Source organism: Lontra canadensis, unplaced genomic scaffold (genome assembly GCF_010015895.1).
Source record: "Lontra canadensis isolate GAN:19392208 unplaced genomic scaffold, GSC_riverotter_1.0 scaffold135, whole genome shotgun sequence".
NCBI classification, from domain to species: domain Eukaryota; kingdom Metazoa; phylum Chordata; class Mammalia; order Carnivora; family Mustelidae; genus Lontra; species Lontra canadensis.
Window position 1 is genome coordinate 743,521 of NW_022631129.1, and position 22,038 is coordinate 765,558.

Consider the following 22,038-nt stretch of genomic DNA (forward strand, 5'->3'; position numbering starts at 1 on the left):
TTCCATGCTCCTGGATTGGAAGAATAAATATTGTGAAAATGTCTATGCTACCTAAAGCAATCTACACATTTAATGCAATTCCTATCAAAGTACCATCCATTTTTTTTCAAAGAAATGGAACAAATAATCCTAAAATTTATATGGAACCAGAAAAGACCTCGAATAGCCAAAGGAATATTGAAAAAGAAAGCCAAAGTTGGTGGCATCACAATCCCGGATTTCAAGCTCTATTACAAAGCTGTCATCATCAAGAGAGCATGGTACTGGCACAAAAACAGACACATAGATCAATGGAACAGAATAGAGAGCCCAGAAATAGACCCTCAACTCTATGGTCAACTAATCTTCGACAAAGCAGGAAAGAATGTCCAATGGAAAAAAGACAGCCTCTTCAATAAATGATGTTGGGAAAATTGGACAGCCACATGCAGAAAAATGAAAATGGATCATATCCTTACACCACACACAAAAATAGACTCAAAATGAATGAAGGACCTCAATGTGAGAAAGGAATCCATCAAAATCCTTGAGGAGAACACAGGCAGCAACCTCTTTGACCTCAGCCACAGCATCGTCTTCCTAGGAACATCGCCAAAGGCAAGGGAAGCAAGGGCAAAAATGAACTATTAGGATTTCATCAAGATCAAAAGCTTTTGCACAGCAGAGGAAACAGTTAACAAAACCAAAAGACAACTGACAGAATGGGAGAAGATATTTGCAAATGACATATCAGATAAAGGGCTAGTGTCCAAAATCTATAACGAACTTAGCAAACTCAACACCCAAAGAACAAATGATCCAATCAAGAAATGGGCAGAGGACAGGGACAGACATTTCTGCAAAGAAGACATCCAGTTGGCCAACAGACACATGAAAAAGTGCTCCATATCACTCGGCATCAGGGAAATACAAATCAAAACCACAATGAGATATCACCTCACACCAGTCAGAATGGCTAAAATGAACAAGTCAGGAAATGACAGATGCTGGCGAGGATGCGGAGACAGGGGAACCCTCCTACACTGTTGGTGGGAATGCAAGCTGGTGCAACCACTCTGGAAAACAGCATGGAGGTTCCTCAAAATGTTGAAAATAGAACTACCCTATGACCAGCAATTGCACTTCTGGGTATTTATCCTAAAGATACAAACGTAGTGACCCAAAGGGGCACGTGCACCCGAATGTTTATAGCAGCAATGTCTACAATAGCCAAACTATGGAAAGAACCTAGATGTGCATCAACAGATGAATGGATAAAGAAGAAGTGATATATATACACAATGGAATACTATGCAGCCATCAAAAGAAATGAAATCTTGCCATTTGCGACGACATGGATGGAACTAGAGGGTATCATGCTTAGCGAAATAAGTCAATCGGAGAAAGACAACTATCATATGATCTCCCTGATATGAGGGAGAGGAGATGCAACATGGGGGGTTAAGGGGGGTAGGAGAAGAGTAAATGAAACAAGATGGGATTGGGAGGGAGACAAACCATAAGTGACTCTTAATCTCACAAAACTAACTGAGGGTTGATGGGGGGAGGGGGGTTAGGAGAGGGGGCGTGGGGTTATGGACATTGGGGAGGGTATGTGCTATGGTGGTGCTGTGAAATGTGTCAACCTGGCGATTCACAGACTTGTACCCCTGGGGATAAAAATATATGTTTTAAAAAAATAAAATTAATTAAAAAAATTAAAAAAAAAGAATATTCTACATATAAGATCATGTCATCTGTGAACAGAGATAACTTTATGCATTTCTTTCCAATTTGGATGCATTTTATTTCTTTTTCTTGCCTAATTGATCTGGCTAGAGCTTTCAGTACTGCACTGATAGGAAGCAAAACAGGTATTCTCAAATTGTTCTTCGTCTTAAAGGAAAATCTTTCAGTATTTCACCTTTGAGTATGATGTTAGCTGTTTTTTATGGCCTTTATTGTGTTGTAGTTTCCTTTTATTCTTAATTCCTGTACATTTTTATAAGGAAAGTGTGTTGAATTTTGTCATATACTTTTCTGCATCAATAGATGATGATGTGTTTTTTTCCTTCACTCTGTTAATGTGTGTTTCATCAATTGATTTTTATATTTTGAACCATCCTTGAATTCCAGGAATTAATTCCCCTTGGTCATAGTGTATAATCCTTTTAATATGGTGCTGAACTGACTTGCTAGTATTTTGCTGAGGATTTTTTGCATCAGTATTCACCAGGGATATTGGTCTGTGGTTTTCTGCTCTTGTAGTGTCTTTGGTATCAAGGTAATGCTAACCTCACTGAATAAGTGTCCCCTCTTTTTCAGTTTTTTAAGAGAGTTTGAGGAGGTGATGTTAATCCTTCCTTAAACATTTGGTAGAGTGCATCAGCCAAGCAATCTGGTTCAGGGCTTTTTGTTGTTGTTGTTGGGAAGTTTGTTTGTTTATTTTTTATTTTAAAATTTTATTTAGTTTTTAAAATTTCTTTTCAGTGCTCCAGAATTCATTGTTTATGCACCACACCTAGCGCTCCATGTAATACATTTTGGGAGGTTTTTGATTACTGATTCTATTTCTTAGAATATTCTTATTTTTTGATTGATTACTGATTCTATTTCTTAATAGTTGCAGGTCTATTCAGATTTTTCTTTTTCTTCATTATCAGTGTTGGTAGGTTGTGTATAGCTAGGAATTTACCCATTTTGTCTAGGTTATCCAATTTGTTAACATATAATCATTCATAGTATGCGCTTATAATCCTTTTTTCCCCCTGTAAAATGGTAGTAATGTTCCTGCTCTCATTTCTGATTTTAGTGATTTGAGTTTCTCTATTTTTTTCTTAGTCAATCTAGCTAAAGATGTGTCAATTTTATTGATCTTTGTAAAGAACCTACTTTTGGTTTCACTGATTTTCTCTATAGCTTTTCTCATCTCTATTTTATTAGTCACCTCTCTCATATTTATTTTCTTACTTCTTTCAGCTTTTGGGTTTAGTTTATTCTTCATTTTCAATTTTTTTAAGGTATAAATTTAGGTTGTTGATTTGAGATCTTTCTTCTGTTTAAATGTAAATACTTACAGCTATAAGTGTCCCTCTTAGTACTGCTTTCGGTTCATCCTATAAATTTTGGTATGTTGTGTTTTCATTGTCATTTGTCTCAGGGCATTTGTCTTAAACTGTATTAGTTTGCTAGGGCTGCCATAACAAAGTGACACGGAAAGGGCATTTTAAACAACAGAAATTTATTTCCTCATAGTTCTGGAGGCTATAACTCCAAGATCATGGTGCTGGCAAAGGTCAGTTGCCTCAAATGTCTCTCTCCTTGGCATGCAAATGGCTGCCTTCCTATTGCCCCTACACACTGTTATTGTACATGAATCTTTGGTGTCTCTTTCTGTATCAAATTTCCTCTTACAAGGACAGTAGTCAAATTGGATTAGAATACACCCTAATGACCTCATCTAACTTAATCACCTATTTAAAGATAACTCCAAACACAGTTATATTATAAGGTACTGGGGGTTAAAATTTCAACTTATGAGGGGTGTTTTTGGTTGGAGGGCGTACACAATTCAGCCCACAGAAGATATTTTCTAATTTCCCTTGTGATTTCTTCTTTCACCCATTGGTTGGTTGAGTGTTTGGTTTAATTTTCATATATTTGTGAATTTTTCAGTTTTCCTTTTGCTATTGATTTCTGGTTAATTTTGCTATGATCAGAAAAGATACATTGTATTATTCCAGTCTTTTAAAATTTATTAAAACTGGTTTCATGGCATAACATATGGTCTATCTTGGTGAATATTACATATGTACTAGAGAGACATGTATAGTTTTTCTGTTGTTGGGTAGATTGCTCTCTGTAGGTTTTTTAGGTCCAGTTGGTCAATAGTGTTGTGTAAGGCCTCCAGATCCATATGTATCTTTTGTTTGATTTCTAACCACTATTGAGAGTGGGGCATTGAAGTCTCTACCCATTATTGTAGAACTATCTATCCCTTCAATTATGTCAGTTGTCTGCCTCATATCTTTTGGAGCTCTGGTGTTTGGTGTATATTATTTATAATTGTTATTGAAAGCATATAGTTGAGTCATATTTTTTGTTTTATTTTGTTTTGTTTCCGTTTTAATCCCTTTGCCAACCTCTGACTTTTGATTGATGAGTTTAGTATACTGGTATTTAAGGTTATCATTCATACAAACAGAACTACTTTTGGCATTTCGTTTTATGCTTTCTGTATGTCTTATAGCCTTTTGTCCCTCATTTCCTTCATTACTGCCTTCCTCCTTTACTGCCTTCCTCCGTGTTTAGTTGACTTCTGTAGTGACATGTTTTGATTCCCTTCTCATTTTTTTGGTGTATGTTTTATTATATTTTCTTGTGACAATTAGGTATGACATTCTAAAGTTATAACAACCTAATTTGAATTGATACTAACTTAACTTCAACTGCATACAAAAATTCTGCTTCTATATAGTTCTGCCACCCTTTGTTATCAATATCACAAATTACATTTTTCTACATTGTGTACCTATTATCATAGATTTATAATTATTTTTTATGGAATTATTTTTTTAAATCCTGCAGAAAATAACTAGTGGTGTGTTAGGCTGAGGAAGTGGGAAACAACCTTCATGATTACAACTGATTATAGACATTGCCTCTGAGCAGCCTGAGCTATAGGTTCTCTTTTTTGCAGTTAAATAAACTTAAAAGCCCGGTTATGCTTGGAGAGAACACGGATAGTTTCTCTGAAGCTCTGCGTATATCTGGGTGAGAAATCACAGTTTCCTCCCAAATCTTCTAAAAAATGGCACATGAGTGGGTGGCAGGTTTGCTGCTCACTTTCCTTCCTCAGATCTGCTTTCTGTCAATGGACACACTTGGCTGTTGTCCGTGTGATCACTTTTGGGGCAAATCCAGCTTTTCCTAGCCTGCTGGTTTGCTTTTTTCCTTCTGGAAAGGTATCTTGGACCAGTGAATCCAGGATAAAATAGGCCAGAAACAAGAGTCAGAGATAGAGAGGGAAAGAGAGACAGAGGAAGGCAGTGGCATCATTTTGCACTCCTTGTTACTGGCTCTGGATTCCCTGCCAAGAAGAGCTGGCTTCTGTCCTGTATTGATGGTGTCTACATGATACAGAGCTTGAGAAAGAATGAGAGCAAACCTCTTTCTCTACCACTGATGACCAAACCATTACCTCTCCAGCATGTTCTTTGCACTAATCATTGTCTCTTATCTGCCCTTTAGAAATGTGAATCTCCTCAGAAGTGTTAATATATTAGGTATTTAATATTTTTAACATTCTTAGATACTTTTTTTCTTGATAATATGATAAGCACCATAGGACTACCCAGTGTTTGGATCTAGAAAGAACTAGGGTGTCTGGAGCTAAGATAACGGTTATAGACAGGGGAGGGCTGGGAGGTGTTGCAAACACACTGTATCCGTCTTGCGGGTTGGCATAGATGGGTCTTATTTACAATCATGGCAGCAAGGTTTCTTGATAATGGTGGACCTGAATCAATTCTAGCTGTTTAAAATTTACTGCTTAAGGACCTAAAATGTGGCTAATACCCAGGGCTGTGGGGACAAGGATTTGTTCTCTTTTGTAACTGAAAGGCATAGTAAGGCTCTCTGTGGACCATAAGCACCAAGATACTTCTTGCCCAGTGACTCCACTTCTAGGAATCTGTCCTAGGAAACTTTTGGAGGCATGTACAAAGACTTATCTACTAGGACTTTCATAATGTTTTTTACTTATATTAGTAAAGAAGTAGAAATTCCCTAAATTTCCAACAGCAGAGGATGGTTATGCCTGATATGGGGATTCACGTAATGGAATATGATGCTAACATGTAAATCACATTGTAGAAGAACATTTAATAACACAGAAATGTTAATGACTTATCTAAGTTAAACAATTAGAGAACAAAGCAACTTATTTGTTTGAATTTATGTCTGGAAACTCATATATTTGAAGATGACTTTATTATTTTTTTATTATGTTCAATTAACCAACATATAGTACATCATTAGTTTTAGAAGTAGTGTTCAACAATTTGTTAGTTGCATATAACATCGAGTGCTGACTTTAAAACTATTCATTTATATGTAGAAAAAAAAGATTGAAAGGAAGTTATTTTTTATTTTTTAGCTCTTTACTTAAATTCCACTTAGTTAACAAACATTGTAATATTTTTGATATAGTAATTCAACATTTCCACACAACACCTGGTTCTCATCATGACAAGGGCACCCCTTAATCTCCATCACCTATTTCACCCACCTCCCCATCCACCTCCCCTCTGGTAACCATCTATAGATAAGCTTGTAACTTTGAAATACAGAATTATATATAATAATTTTATCCGTTATCCTCTTCTGTAGTTTCCAAATTATTCAAATAAGTATTGCCTGCTTATAAGTTTCCAGGCGTATATGAATTTTACACATGTATACACAGAGTTGTTGAGACACTAGGAAAATAGACACTGTTGAATTTTGTGAATTTTGACACCTGGCCTTAGATGTGAAGTCAGACAAATGTCAATGAGATTTTTTTTTTTCCAGAAGAAAAAAAGTTCAGGAATAATATAGATCTCATTAATATTTTCTACCTTAATTAAGTCAGGAAGAAAAAATCACTGTGAAATATGTTTCTTGGGTAATCCTGAATCTTCTCTATATGCAGTTTGTGAGTTTTCTATCTTCCAGGACAGAAGGCCAGGGGTCCTGTGAAGTAACTTGGTCTGAAGCCCTCTCTTGAGCCTCCCTTCTTTGCAAAAATGAAATGGACTGGGAACAATGGAAAATAATACCTGGGCAATGTAAAATTCAATTTAAATTTGGAATAGCCTGAAGCCTTTGGGAAATTTCCTAGCAAAACTAATTTTATTTTTGGCTCTTTAGAATCATAACTAAATATTAAAAAGCTTAGAAACTACTTCCTATATACTTAACTACAATTATAAAATACTGTGTGTAAACAAAGTGCAATAGAAATGTTAAACAATGAAATCAGCCAGATATGTTCACCTCAGAGAAAATAAAATGGACTCCCATTTTTGATTTTCCTCCTTTGTGACCGTAAGGTGAATTCTCAGCATTGTGCAATGTGGCACTGCCATGAGCTTTGCTGAGAGCCTGTGGGTAATGCTTTCTAAGGAGCAATGGCACCTCCACTCTCTTGAACATGCTCTGCTCTTCAGAGGGTAGGTGGTATTTCTGAGCACATTACTGATCTGATAATGATTTACAAAACTATTTCATGGAGTCAAAAAGGCAACTCATGCAAATAAGCTATGATTACTGGGATTTAAGCACAAGGTACCCAATAAAACAAGATGGAAATATCATGGCAGCCATTCATAAGAGGCTCACAGTGTTATAGAAATAATTGAATTGAATTGAAGCCAAACTATGCTTACCATTTATATCTCCTAATTTAGTGTGACTCACCTTAGTGAGTTTTTTCTTTTAATCCACATTATACAGATGAGAAAATGGAAGCTCAGAGTAGTTAAATAATGTGAGTGAGGTCTCGGTAACAGTCACCTTTCCCAGGAATGCTGTGTAACAGACCACCTCATGGAGTAATGGAAAACGCTGGATATTAGTTGACTCATTGAGACATTTATCTAAATATGCCTGAGGTCCTTCTTCATTTGCAGTTATGAGACATGAAAAATTTAAAGCCCAACTAATTGTTTAAACCAGTTTGAACAGCTAACAGTTAAAGTGTATAAATTATTAAATCACTCAAGTGGAATTCATCTTCCATCTCTGCTCTCATGAGTGCTAGTTAGGACATCTATTCTATACCTTGTTCTCTGCTGTGTTCTTCTTCCTGGCTATTAAAGCTCCTGAGGACAGAGTCCTCTCTTATCTGTGTTCCCCGGTAAAGTATGCAGGGCTGCCCAGAGGTGTACTCAGAGAACACATTGCTGGCCCAAGACAGACTCCCTTCCAGGCTCTGGTGTGGAATGGTAGGTGTTGTTGGGCACAGCTCAGGGCCCTGGTTTTATCCACCCATGAGACCAGAGTCTTATTGTCCTGTTGTCACAGGTGCATGCTGAAGTGAAAGGAGAAAGAGGGTGGGAATACTTTTTTTTCCTTTCTCTGCCTTTATTATTATTGTCCCTGGTGAGTGTTTCATGGCATCCACAGCAGCTCTGTGTGGCCTGGGATCCTTTAGGAAAGTCAATGTATTTGTGTGTAAAATGACATATTCCCAACAGTTAATAATGAAAATTATTTCTGCAGCTTTTCATGAAAAGCTGGTTGCTTTTAAACATCATGTGTCCTTGAATGAGGACCATATATATTTGTGGGCTCTCTTGTGCTCTCTTGAGCTCCTGATTTGGATAAGTTTATGGTGGCCCTTCCTCTAGTGCAGGCCAGCACAGTGGAGGGGGTGTCTCTACAGTGTGAAGCTTTGCTTTGTTTCACTTGTGGCTTCCATCCCCATGAGAGATCCATCGTTGCCATTTTATCATTTCATTTTGACCCTGTGGGTGCTGAGTTTTGCTGGTCTTCAATGGGGAGCCAGTAGGCTATTTTAAATGTGTGATATTTAAGTACTGTGATCTTAGGAGGTAGAATTTTTTGAGTATAGAAAGGCCCATCAGACTCTGAACAGTTTTCTCCATGAAAAGTTCTGCATGGAATTGCAAAGCCTGAAAGTATCAATCCTAGAGTATCTGGTTTCTTATGTGTTTCTTTTTTGCATTGCCAACCTGGTTTATGCTGGCGAGGAGAGTTGTTTCTTTTTTTCTTTTTTATTTTTTTTTTAAGGAGCGTTGTTTCTAATGGTCTTTTTTAAACTCTAGCTTTTTACTATTCAGCTATAACTTATGTAAAATTTATCACTGAATTTCAGGCATGTTCTTGGATATAGCCCCAATTACCAGTGAACACTTCCACCATTTTTGTGTTGGTGATCCTTTTTCCTTCACTGTGTCTTTCAGGTCTCACTCTTCTTTACCTCAGCTCTTCAGCTCCAGGTCAAAAGATCCCTGTTTTACAGAAAACACCCCTTTGCTGAGAAATTCCTCACAAGAGAAAAGGTGAGTTTCCCCCAACCCACTTCTTGTAAAATTAAGAAATCTCTGAGCATTGCCCTTGGCATTTATGTTGGAGAATTTCTTCCTGAGATGTGAATTTTCACCTGACATATTGTTTGGTCTCTGCCAGATCCTTGTCAGTTCAATGTAGTATACATTCATGATTCTAGTAGTTGTAGTCTATAGCTTATGAATTTCCTTGAGCATATCCCTGCTCCCTTAAATAACACATGTGCACATTCATGCATGTCCACAGCTCTGATGGGCCATCTTACCAGGCCAGGGATTCTGAGCTGGGTGAGGAAGACACAGTCCAGAGTTATTTTTTGTTATAACAGCTGGAGCAGGGGTACTACTGGCATTTAAGGGTAAAGGCCAGGGATGCTGCTTAACATCTTGCAAAGCACAGGACACTTCTCCACAACAAAGGATTATCTGTCTCAAATGTCATTAGCGATGAGGTTGAAAATGTATGATTTAAGAGGAACCTCCACTTCCTGCAAGTTTGAAGGTCCTACTGGGGACAGATAGGATGGTTCTGGACTCTCTGATCAGAGCTGATCTGGAGGATAACTCTGTCCCATAGGACAAAGGGCCCTCATCCAGGTATCCAAGCTCATCTCTTTTTCTTTTTGCAGAGAAACTTTCTGGAAGCCTGAACTGCCTGCTCAGTATTCCCTCACATCCCACACATTGCAAACTTGGTGGCATTGTGACAGATCCTTCCTTTCCTGTCACCTGATCCCCTGCATCTGCATCAGCAGGCAGGCTGCTATGTTACCTACACCTACCTCCCTCCCATCCTCTAAAGAGTTGCCCACCCTCTTTTCAGCCCTGTCTGCAAACATTGTGTGGGGGGGGGACTTCATACTTTATAGAGTGTATCAGAATTCTTTGGGGTACTTGTATGCCATGTGGATTCCTTAGGATCAGTTGCTGAAGACTCACCCCATTTAGATAGGGTGTAAGAATGTGGATTTAATAACCTCCCAGTGCAGGGACAGTCTGGCTCCCTCCGGGAGATTCCTGATGACAAGTTGTGTCGTCCTGCAAAAGTTCCCACTAAGGCCATTGACTAGACAAACTTCCTCCCCTTCTTGTTCTCCAGGCAAGTTCACTCAACTTCAGAGGGGCTCAAATGTCACCATTGGTTCCCCTCCCAAATCCCTCAAGAGTCAATCCTTCTGTGCTCTTAAATACCACACTCTTACCCATACTTTACAACATGCCTTATGTTCCGTGGTTATGCCTACCAGCCTACCTTTTCTTTGTCTCACATCCTAGTGTCCAGCACAGCCCCTGCAACCAGGAGGACAACTTAATATTTCTCCATTACTCCTAATACATAACTTTAAAAACAAACACTTAAAACATCAATTCCCTTAATTCTTTCCTTTGAATTACTTGGTAAACCATGAAAAACCCACAGCAAATATCATCCTCAAAGGGAAAAAGCTCACAGCCTTCCTTTTGAGATCAGGAACATGACAAGGATGCCCCCTCTCACCACTCTCGTTCAACAGAGTATTAGAAGTCCTAACAACAGTAATCAGACAACAAAGAGAAATAAAAGGTATCCAAATTGGCAATGAAGAAGTCAAACTCTCTCTCTTCACAGATGACATGATACTTTATATGGAAAACCCAAGACTCCACCCACAAACTACTAGAACTCATACAACAATTCAGTAACATGGCAGGATACAAAGTCAATGTACAAAAATCAGTTGCTTTCTTATACACTAACAATGAAAACACAGAAAGTGAAATTAGAGAATCTATTCCATTTACTATAGCACCAGGAACCACAAGAAACCTGGGCATAAACCTAACCAAAGAGGTAAATGATCTGTACTCGAGGAACTACAGAACACTCATGAAAGAAATTGAAGAAGACACAAAAAGATGGAAGACCATTCCATGCTCTTGGATCAGAAGAAAAAACATTGTTAAAATGTCTATACTACCTAGAGCAATCTATACTTTTTTATTTTTTTGAGATAAAGATTGAGGTTCTTTTTTTTTTTTAAATTTCTTTTCAGCGTAACAGTATTCATTGTTTTTGCACCACACCCAGTGCTCCATGCAATCCGTGCCCTCCCCAATACCCACCACCTGGTTCCCCCAACCTCCCACCCCCTGCCCCTTCAAAACCCTCAGGTTGTTTTTCAGAGTCCATAGTCTCTCATGGTTCACCTCCCCTTCCAGTTTCCCTCAGCTCCCTTCTCCTCTCCATCTCCCCATGTCCTCCATGTTATTTGTTATGCTCCACAAATAAAGTGAAACCATATGATAATTGACTCTCTCTGCTTGATTTATTTCACTCAGCATAATCTCTTCCAGTCCCGTCCATGTTGTACAAAAGTTGGGTATTCATCCTTCCTGATGGAGGCATAATACTCCATAGTGTATATGGACCACATCTTCCTTATCCATTCGTCCGTTGAAGGGCATCTTGGTTCTTTCCACAGTTTGGCGACCATGGCCATTGCTGCTATAAACATTGGGGCACAGATGGCCCTTCTTTTCACTACATCTGTATCTTTGGGGTAAATACACAGTAGTGCAATTGCAGGGTCATAGGGAAACTCTATTTTTAATTTCTTGAGGAATCTCCACACTGTTCTCTAAAGTGGCTGCACCAACTTGCATTTCCACCAACAGTGTAAGAGGGTTCCCCTTTCTCTACATCCTCTCCAACACACGTTGTTTCCTGTGTTGCTAATTTTGGCCATTCTAACTGGTGTAAGGTGGTATCTCAATGTGGTTTTCATTTGAATCTCCCTGATGGCTAGTGATGATGAACATTTTTTCATGTGCCTGATAGCCATTTGTATGTCTTCATTGGAGAAGTGTCTGTTCATGTCTTTTGCCCATTTTTTGACATGATTATCTGTTTTGTGTGTGTTGAGTTTGAGAAGTTCTTTATAGATCCTGAATATCAACCTTTTGTCTGTACTGTCATTTGCAAATATCTTCTCCCATTCCATGGGTTGCCCCTTTGTTTTCTTGACTGTTTCCTTTGCTGTGCAGAAGTTTTGATCTTGATGAAGTCCCAAAAGTTTATTTTTGCTTTTGTTTCCTTTGCCTTTGGAGACATATCTTGAAAGAAGCTGCTGTGGCTGATATCGAAGAGGTTACTACCTATGTTCTCCTCTAGGAGTCTGATGGATTCCTGTCTCATGTTGAGGTCTTTTATCCATTTTGAGTTTATCTTTGTGTACGGTGTAAGAGAATGGTCGAGTTTCATTCTTCTACATATAGCTGTCCAATTTTTCCAGCACCATTTATTGAAGAGACTGTCTTTTTTCCACTGTATATTTTTTCCTGCTTTGTCGAAGATTATTTGACCATAGAGTTGAGGGTCCCTATCTGGGCTCTCTACTCTGTTCCAATGGTCTATGTGTCTGTTTTTATGAATACCGTGCTGTCTTGGTGATCACAGCTTTGTAGTAAAGCTTGAAATCAGGTAACGTGATGCCACCAATTTTGTTTTTCTTTTTCAACATTTCCTTAGCAATTTGGCATCTCTTCTGATTCCATACAAATTTTTGGATTATTTGCTCTAGCTCTTTGAAAAATACCAGTGGAATTATGATCAGAATGGCATTAAAAGTATAGATTGTTCAAGAACGCCTCAAACTCAACACACACAAAACAGACAATCATATAAAAAAAAAGGGCAGAAGATAGGAACAGACACTTCTCCAATGAAGACATACAAATGGCTATCAGACACATGAAAAAATGTTCATCATCACTAGCCATCAGGGAGATTCAAATGAAAACCACATTGAGATACCACCTTACACCAGTTAGAATGGCCAAAATTAGCAACACAGGAAACAACGTGTGTTGGAGAGGATGTAGAGAAAGGGGAACCCTCTTACACTGTTGGTGGAAATGCAAGTTGGTGCAGCCACTTTAGAGAACAGTGTGGAGATTCCTCAAGAAATTAAAAATAGAGTTTCCCTATGACCCTGCAATTGCACTACTGTGTATTTACCCCAAAGATACAGATGTAGTGAAAAGAAGGGCCATCTGTGCCCCAATGTTTATAGCAGCAATGGCCATGGTCGCCAAACTGTGGAAAGAACCAAGATGCCCTTCAACGGACGAATGGATAAGGAAGATGTGGTCCATATACACTATGGAGTATTATGCCTCCATCAGGAAGGATGAATACCCAACTTTTGTACAACATGGACGGGACTGGAAGAGATTATGCTGAGTGAAATAAATCAAGCAGAGAGAGTCAATTATCATATGGTTTCACTTATTTGTGGAGCATAACAAATAACATGGAGGACATGGGGAGATGGAGAGGAGAAGGGAGTTGAGGGAAATTGGAAAGGGAGATGAGAGACTATGGACTCTGAAAAACAATCTGAGGGTTTTGAAGGGGTGGGATGTGGGAGGTTGGGGGAGCCAGGTGGTGGGTATTGTGGCAGGCACGTATTGTATGGAGCATTGCGTGTGGTGCATAATCAATGAATTCTGTTATGCTGAAAAATTAAAAAAAAAAAAAGAACTCATGTTTCATTGGAAAATCATAATGTGTAGGCATTTGTCCTGGGCACATGGAGCACAGAAACACGCCCTGGGATGCCAAGCTGTGCCTTGTCGTTGCACACTGAAATAAAGTTCTCAGACACCAATCTGAGCAGTTGTGCAGGGCTGCCTCTGCAAGGGAGAGCAGCAGCAGCTGAGTCCCGCACATACCATTTATTTATTTATTTATTTGCTCATTTATTTATTTATATCAGAAATGCAAGGACAAATGCCTCAAATGTGGGAAAGAAGTACAAAGGGATGGCAAATATCTTGAAGCAAACTGCATTTTCCACTGTGCAAAGGCATGCAGAGAGTCAGTCATGGGATAAGGGAGGAGTGGGTTGTATGGGCTGGCAATTGCCAGGTGCAGAAAGAGGAGACTGGGGGTTACATTCTTTCCTAGCTCCTAACTCATGCCCTGCCCCCAGGGATCATGGGGTCCCACTCTTATCCCACCATTGCATTCAATAGCTCGAGAACAGGAACTCTGCTGCTGTTCCAGCTGCTTCCACAGTCACTCATTAGGGCTTACACTGTATTTTCTCAAGAGTAACTCCAAGTGCCTCATGCCAAAAACCACTACAGAGGAACAGAACATGGGTCAGGTTTGCCTATAAAAAGTTTTTCTTCTTTTCAACGTTTTGAGGGCAGGAATTTGCAGCTGATGGTATAAAGGTCGGCGCAGGCTGTGTACCTGCACTGACCAGCCTAGTAGCTACTTGTCACAGGCATTATTCAAAGTTAAATTAATTAAAATTAAGTAAGGTTAAAAATTCAGTTCTTCAGTTACACACTTCAAGTCACCAATGAGCATGTGTGACTACCATGCTGGAGAGGGCAGAGAAGTTGCCCATTGCCACAGAAAGTTCTATTGCACAGCATTGTTCTAGTTACACTGGCGTTAGCTTTCTTCTGGACACTTCTAAAAGAAGTTTCCTTGGTTTCAGTTTTTGTTACAGTTGTATTTGTTCACCAGTTGAAGGAGTCGTGATAATCATTCCTTACACGTAAGTATTTCCCAGTCACAAAACTCTTTATTTTCAATATTGATTAGTTTGCAGCACGGTCAGGATTCATTTGTTATTATTACACATTAGTATCACACAGCCTAATTTCCATCTTTGGGATTCTCTTTATGAATAAGACTATTTTTTTTTCTTATTGTAAACCAGTTTGAAAGCAGTTACACCTGTTGAGCTAGTTGGGCTTGAGAGGCATCATTGGTTTCTAAGATCACAGCCCATTATGTCAGTGCAGTTATCCCATGAATATTCCAGGCAATACATGAAAATACTAGGCTTTAGTGCAACTTCACTAGAGTCAAGTGTATCTGAACTGAGGGTTTGTTCAGAAGCCCAGAGATTCAACTAAAAGTAAATGGATGTGTCCACATGTCATTTTGAGAAAAGTTTGTGATGCCTTTTGAATCATCCTTCTAGATAGAGGTTCTGTTCTTGGGCCCATCGGGTCCAGCACTGATGTTCTCCACTCTTGCTCATGCTCATGTATAGGTTGAATGGAAAAGCCAGTAGACCATCTTCCCTATAGCTCTATTATGGAAAGACACCACTCATTCTCCTTCAAGAAAAGTGTGACAACTAGGTATTGAGAACTCCAGCACAATCAAAGAGAAAGCAAATACAGAAATGAACTGGAGTTGGTCTGAGCCAGAAACAGCTTTATTGGAAAGTTCCGAACTCGGAACAAACTGATGTTTTTTGAAGGTCCACAAATCATATGCATGACCTCAAATGATTTTCCTTAAGCTAAGTGCTCTGTGATGTCAAGAAAGACCCAGTCCCACCAGTCTGACAGCACTAAATGTCTGTGGTCCTTTTAAAAACCAGAATTGGTTTCACATTTCATACTTACCACTGAAATGAAATCTTATTTTGGAGATGCTACTATTTCTGTGAAAATAACCACAAAGACTTGCTTTCCAGGTCATGGCGCATGCCTATTTGCCACTCAGATTTCATCACTGCTGAAGAATCTTGGGGAAAGAGCTCAGCTGAGTGGGAGGGAGGATCCCTGCTGATCAAAGACTTGGCTGATTCCTCTGGATCTGCCTCCCAAGAGAAGGGGAAACCTCTGGACAGTGCTCCTATCAGGTTCTGTCTTTTGAAGCTGAGGTAGGAAGACTTCGAGTGCTGGCACTGGCACAGGGTGATGGTTGCACAGAGCATCCCTGGGACTGGGCTGGGGGCGGTTCTCACCCTCACTGCATCCTTCCCAACCAGCAGAATGAAGTAGAGGAAGAAGGGTTTTCACATTTGGCCAGGCTGCACTTTTCCTGGAAGGTTATCTACATCTTCTCCAGGCCCTAGAAGATATGTAAGGAAGCACTGCTAATCAGCATGGAGCCTGTAGGGCTACAGGACAGCCAGATTACAGACATAAATGACTAACATTTATTTATCTACACTCCTTCTTGTTTGTGTTGTGGGGGGTCTTCATGGCATGACCTCAGTTTGCAGGTGGAATCAGTTCACTTTAGCAGTTCCTGTGGGGTTTGTTCATTCTATCATCTATCTATCTATCTATCTATCTATCTAAGCTATCATTTATCTATACCCATCATCTATCTATCTCTACCTTTATCTTTATCTATATCTATTTATTCATTTATTAAAATATTTAATTAATTTATTTATTTGACAGAGAGAGAGAGAGAGAGAGAGAGAGTACAAGCAGGGGGAGCAGCAGGTAGAGGGGGAAGCAGAGTCCCTGCTGAGCAGGGATCCTGATGCAGGACTCGATCCCAGGACCCCAGGATCATGGCCTGATCTGAAGGCAGACACTTGACTGACTGAGCCACCCAGGTGTCCCCCAACCATGGTGTTTTAAAAGCTGATATTATCCCTGGTAGTTGGTGATGAAACATGTTATTAGAAGGGTTGGCTCTAGTGCCAGGGCTCATCCTTCAGGAAACTGCTGTCCAGCCTGGTGTGAGCTGGGACCCTGAGGCTGTGAGAAAGGGGGTTTCTGGTAGTGGTGGTAGACAGGCTATGCTTGCACACACAGAGGAGGGCTTAGGCATGCATGTATGTGGGAAAGCTGAGGGCATTATGTTGGACCATGAGAATGGTCTAGCCAGAGCTGGAGCACTTTTGCTCTCTCCCTGCTTTGTCTACTGGGCTTTATAGGTACATTTACTTAAAGAAAGCTTTTGTTGAGAGACACATGTTTGAAAGTGGCATCTCTAAGAACAGAATAAGGCTTGGGGACCAGGACTATCAGATCCTCATTCCAGATTTGCTCTGAGGTAGCTGAGGTATCAGCAGAGGCAGACACATCCATTCAACTATCTCCTTGTCTCTTTGTGTTTCCCTCACTACACAGCCTTGCATGTGCTTCTACTAAGATGGTCTACTTGCATGGGAAAGCTCATGCATAGGTGAGAAGACACTTTGTAGCTATCAAATAATAGTATTATTATTTGTCTACATTAGGGTACCTGTCTTTTCTGAAGCTGTTTGAAAGCCTGATTAGAAATGTACCTATCTGCATGCCCAAGGTGCACCTGTTTGTATGCTGAGAAGCCCACTCTCATTGTTCTATTGACCCTTCTATCAATCTTGAGAGGTAGATGAAGGAAGGGACTTCAGGGAGGATAAGGATTTTGCCTGGGGTCATGCAGCTTGTAAGGTGGGGCTGGGTAGGCAGGGATGTGACCTCAATATCCTCCACCTCTTCTTGACTATGGAGGTTATGTTTCCCAACATGTTTCCCAGCCATGCATTGTTTTTTCATGATTACTGGTCTCAGCTGCCTGCATAAATGTGACAAATATTTGGCCACAGAGTCTGCTATGAAATTCAGTAAATTGTGTGAAAGTGTGTAAATAGGGATCTGACCCTAAGGACCACCAGGATGGTGAGCTCTGACACTATTAACACCCTGCCTTAACTGATTGGTTCACAGCTTGAGAAGATGCCAGGTACTTTAACTGTCCCACACCATGGAGAAATTAAACCATGTATATTTGGGACTTTACTTTCTGTAGTTGCTTTATCTTCTAGGATTCATGGAATAGTTGCATTGAGCTTGCCACTGAACTAAAAGACTTAATGTCATTCTTTTTAACAGTTTAAAACATACCATGTATAGTCATTGGGAAGCTTCTAAAACATATTTTGGGTTGTCAGCTTTGCTGTATATGGCCATTATATAGAAAAAAATTTGTGTTTAGGATAGCTAAATCAATGTCTCATGCTTTAAAAAAGAAGTATCATTTTGATTCTCATTTATTTGTTACTATTTTTGAGTATAATTGACATAGAATGTTCCATTAATTTCAGATATACAACACAGTGTTTCAACAAATGTATATGTTATGCTGTCTTCAAGTGTACTACCATTTGTCACCATGGAATGCTCTTAAAATACCAGACTATATTCTCTACGCTGTACCTTTTATTCCCATGTTTTGTACATTCTGTAACTAGAAGACTGTATCTCCCACTCTTCTTCACCCATTTTGCCCATCCCTCTACCTCCCTCCCTCTGGCAACCATTAGTCATTCTCTGTATTTATAGGTCTCAGTCTGCTTTCTCTTTGTTTATTCATTTGTTTTGTTTTTTAGATTCTGTATATGAATGAAATCATTTGTTATTTGTGTTTCTCTGTTTGACTTATTTCACTAAGCAGAATACCTTCTAAGTCCATCCATGTTGTCACAGATGGCAAGATCTTGTCCTTTTTTATGGCTGAGTAATATTTCATTATATGTAAATGTAAACACACACACACACACACCCCACCCCCATATTCCTTATCCATTTATTTGTCGGACACTTGGGCTTCATCCATATCTTGGTTATTGTAAATATTATTAAAATAAACAAAAGGGTACATATATCTTTTTGAATTAATGCTTTTTTTTTTGGTAGTAAAGCAAACTGAATTAATGTTTTTGCTTTCTTTTGGTAAATACCCAGTAGTGCAATTACTGGATCATATGGTATTTCTATTTTTAATTTTTTTTTTTGGGATCTCCATACCATTTTCCACAATGGCTATACATATTTACATTTCTACCATTAGTGCATGAAAGTTCCTTTTTCTCCACATCCTTACCAACTCTTCTTACTTCTTCCCTTTTTTATTTTAGCCACTGGGTTAGGTGATATCTCATTGTGGTTTTGATTTGTGTTTCCCTGATGATGAGTGATGTTGAACATCTTTTGTTGTGTCTGTTGGTCAACTGTATGTCCTCTTTGGAGGACATATATTCAAGTCTTCTGCCCATTTTTTAAATTGGATGTGTGTGTGTATGTGTGTGTGTGTTGAGTTATGTAAGTTTTTCCTATATTTTGGATATTAAGCCTTTATCAGTTGTATCATTTGCAAATGTTTTTTCCCTTTCAGTATGTTGCCTTTTGTTTTGTTGATTGTGTCTTCAGTTTGATGTAGTCCCAGTAGTTTATTTTGGCTTCTGTTTCACTTGCCTTAGGAAACATATCTAGAAAAATGTTATGATGGCCAATGTCAAAGAAATTATTGCCTAGGAGTTTTAGGGTTTCACATCTCATATTTAGGTCTTTAATCCATTTTGAGCTTATTTTTATGTATTGTGTCAGAAGAGTAGTCCAGGTTTATTCTTCTGTATGTAGCTGTCCAGTTTTTCCAGCACCATATATTGAAGAGACTGCTTTTTTTCCTATTGTATATTCTTGCATCTTTTGTTGTAGATTAATTGACCATATAAGCATGGGTTTATTCTGGAGTCTCTGTTCTGTCCCTTTAATCTATGTATCTGTTTTTGTGCTAGTACCATATTGTTTTGATCACTGTAGTTTTGTAGTATATCTTGAAATCTGGGATTCTGATACCTCCAGCTTTGATTCCCATTTAAATAGGGCTGTTGCATCAGAGAAATTAAAATAAAAACCACATTGAGATACTACCTTGCACCAGTTAGAATGGCCAAAATTAACACACAATAATCAACAAGTGTTGGAGAGGATATGGAGAAAGGGGGACCCTCTTATACTGTTGGTGGGAATGCAATTTGGTGCAGTCACTTTGGAAAACAGTGTGGAGATTCCTCAAAAAATTAAAAATAGAGCTACCCTATGACCCTGCAATTGCACTACTTGGTATTTACCCCAAAGATACAAATGTAATGAAAAGAAGGGCCACCTATACCCCAATGTTCATGACAGCAATTGCCACAATTGCCAGACTGTGGAAAGGACCAAGATGCCCTTCAACAAATGAGTGGATAAAGAAGATATGGTCCATATATACAATGTAATATTACACAGAAAGGATGAATACCCAACTTTTGTATCAACATGGAGGGGACTGGAGGAAATTATGCTGAGTGAAGAAAGACAAGCAGAGAGAGTCAATTATCATATGGTTTCACTTGTGGAGCATAAGGACTAACATGGAGCATATTAGGAGAAGGAAAGGAAAAGTGAATTGTGAATTGGGGTAAATAGGAGGGGGAGATGAAGTATGAGAGCCTGTGGATTCTGAGGATTTTGGAGGGGAGAAGGGTGGGGGGGAACAGATGAGACTGGTGGTGGGTATTAAGGAGGGCATGTATTGTATGGAGCACTGGGTGTGGTGCATAAACAATGAATCTTGGAACACTGAAAAAATAAAATTAAATTTAAAAAATTGGAGCTGATGAATCACAGTTTGGAAATGTGAAATGCTTATTCATCAAATCATTAAATCTAAGAGAATGCAAAATAAGACTTTAACATTTTGAAACGATTAGAAAGATACTGAAAAAGATGTCCTAACATAGACCTTCTACATTCTACACAAGCACAGGCTGTGGACCAGCACCCTTCCACATACAGGAACAGAGCACAGATACCAAGTGCCTGCTCTTGAGGGGCGGCCAGTGGTAGAGCACACCCCAGGGCTGGGCAATGATAGTGTCATTAGAAGGTGGGATCCAGGGATCTGAGGAGGTGATATGAGCAGAGGTGGGACTGGAAAGACTGCAAAGGGTTGGCTAGACTCAGATTTACCTGGGCTCTGAGAGCTGCAGTTAAGAAAAGTGAGATGGTCACTAGGTCAGGACACCATCAGGAGACTGCAGAGTGTGCCAAGAACATGGCCTGCTTGTTAAATTATCTCTGAAGTAATTCTTAAAAAACTGCTAGTACAACCAGTGACAGCACCCCGATTTCTTTTTTGAATTATTTGATTATATTTCCATCAGTGTTTTTATATATGTTATATTTATATATTATCATAATCTCTATCTTCTATCTATCATCTATCTATCATCTATCTATCTATCTATCTATCTATCATCTATCTATCTATCTATCTATCTATCTATCTATCATCTGTCATCATTTATGATCAAATCTATATTCCCACTTTCCAGAAAACTTAGGGGAATACAATTGATAAATATGAATCTGAGAGCCCATATAAGGCTTGTTTCCAGGAAATTCAGCTTTCAAAATGCCAGTGAAGAGCCACCAAATTTGATTTTTAGCATCTCCAGCAAGAAACATGTGCAAACACCCTAGGTTAACTTTGCTCTCCTCTGTAACCTGTACCAAGCTGCTTTTCATGAGGCCATACATTTATAGGTCAGCAGTGTCTTCCTTTATACCACATTATGGAAAGAATTCCTAACATGTGCTTTGAGATTGATATTACCCAAAGCTTCAGAAAGGTGTCTATCAACTTGGCAGTCTGGGCACATACAAATATGACTGCTTTGGTGTGACTTGGGTCCTTCTTTTTCTCTTGCAGGTGCTGTGTACGGTGGCTGAAAGTTGCGAGCCTGTTTGTCTTTGTGGTGGTGTGCTCTGTGAGTACCACAGAGCTCTGCTGTTGGGTCAGCAGAGCCCCTGGGTTCCTTGGGCTAGATAGCAAGGCACCTAAGGTATGGGGCTCACACCTTTCTTTGGAGGAGATGCTGAATGCATGTGGGATTGTGGGCTGGGGTTGCTGAGGGAGGCCTCCCCTTAGCAGTGCTCCTCTGCTGTGATACAATAGAAGCTTTGCTCTGTAGAAGGCAGTTAGCTTCATCCTTGGGTCTAACTTTCCACCTGAAAGCGTCTTACCAATTCTGTTTTCAACCACATTCAATGGAAGTCTTTATTTGTCTTGGGCATGCCCAGCATCATGGGTGGCCCCAAGAATGTGTCTTGCTGCCAGCATTTGTGTGGTGTGTATCCTGATGTACCCTAGTGGGAATCACATTTCAGGTGCTCAATATTTTGCCAAATGAATGAGTATGAGATTCTTTGTGCTCAGGTGTGCATATCTGTTTGTGTACAAATTTGTGTGTACATGCTTGGCTGTGTGTGTCTGTGTGTGCATGCATGGATGTGAGGTTCTCTGTGCTTGCTGTGTGTTTGTGTGTCTTCATGCCTGTGTGGGACATGTGGGTCATTTGTGGTCTGTGATCATTTTGAGATTGTGTCTGTGATTGGGGTCTTATTGCTGAGTGTG

At 39.4% G+C, this 22,038-nt stretch overlaps 1 protein-coding gene across 3 annotated transcripts in view; it reads left to right on the forward strand.

The window, feature by feature from the left end:
* OCA2 (OCA2 melanosomal transmembrane protein) overlaps window positions 1–22,038 on the forward strand; it is a 481,635-nt gene that overhangs the window by 72,930 nt on the left and 386,667 nt on the right. For all 3 annotated transcript variants that reach the window (XM_032843099.1, XM_032843101.1, XM_032843102.1), the window contains 3 exons: window positions 8,949–9,047; window positions 15,542–15,730; window positions 21,334–21,391. In XM_032843099.1, the coding sequence (XP_032698990.1) occupies window positions 8,949–9,047; window positions 15,542–15,730; window positions 21,334–21,391 (346 nt within the window). The remainder of the gene's footprint in view (window positions 1–8,948; window positions 9,048–15,541; window positions 15,731–21,333; window positions 21,392–22,038) is intronic.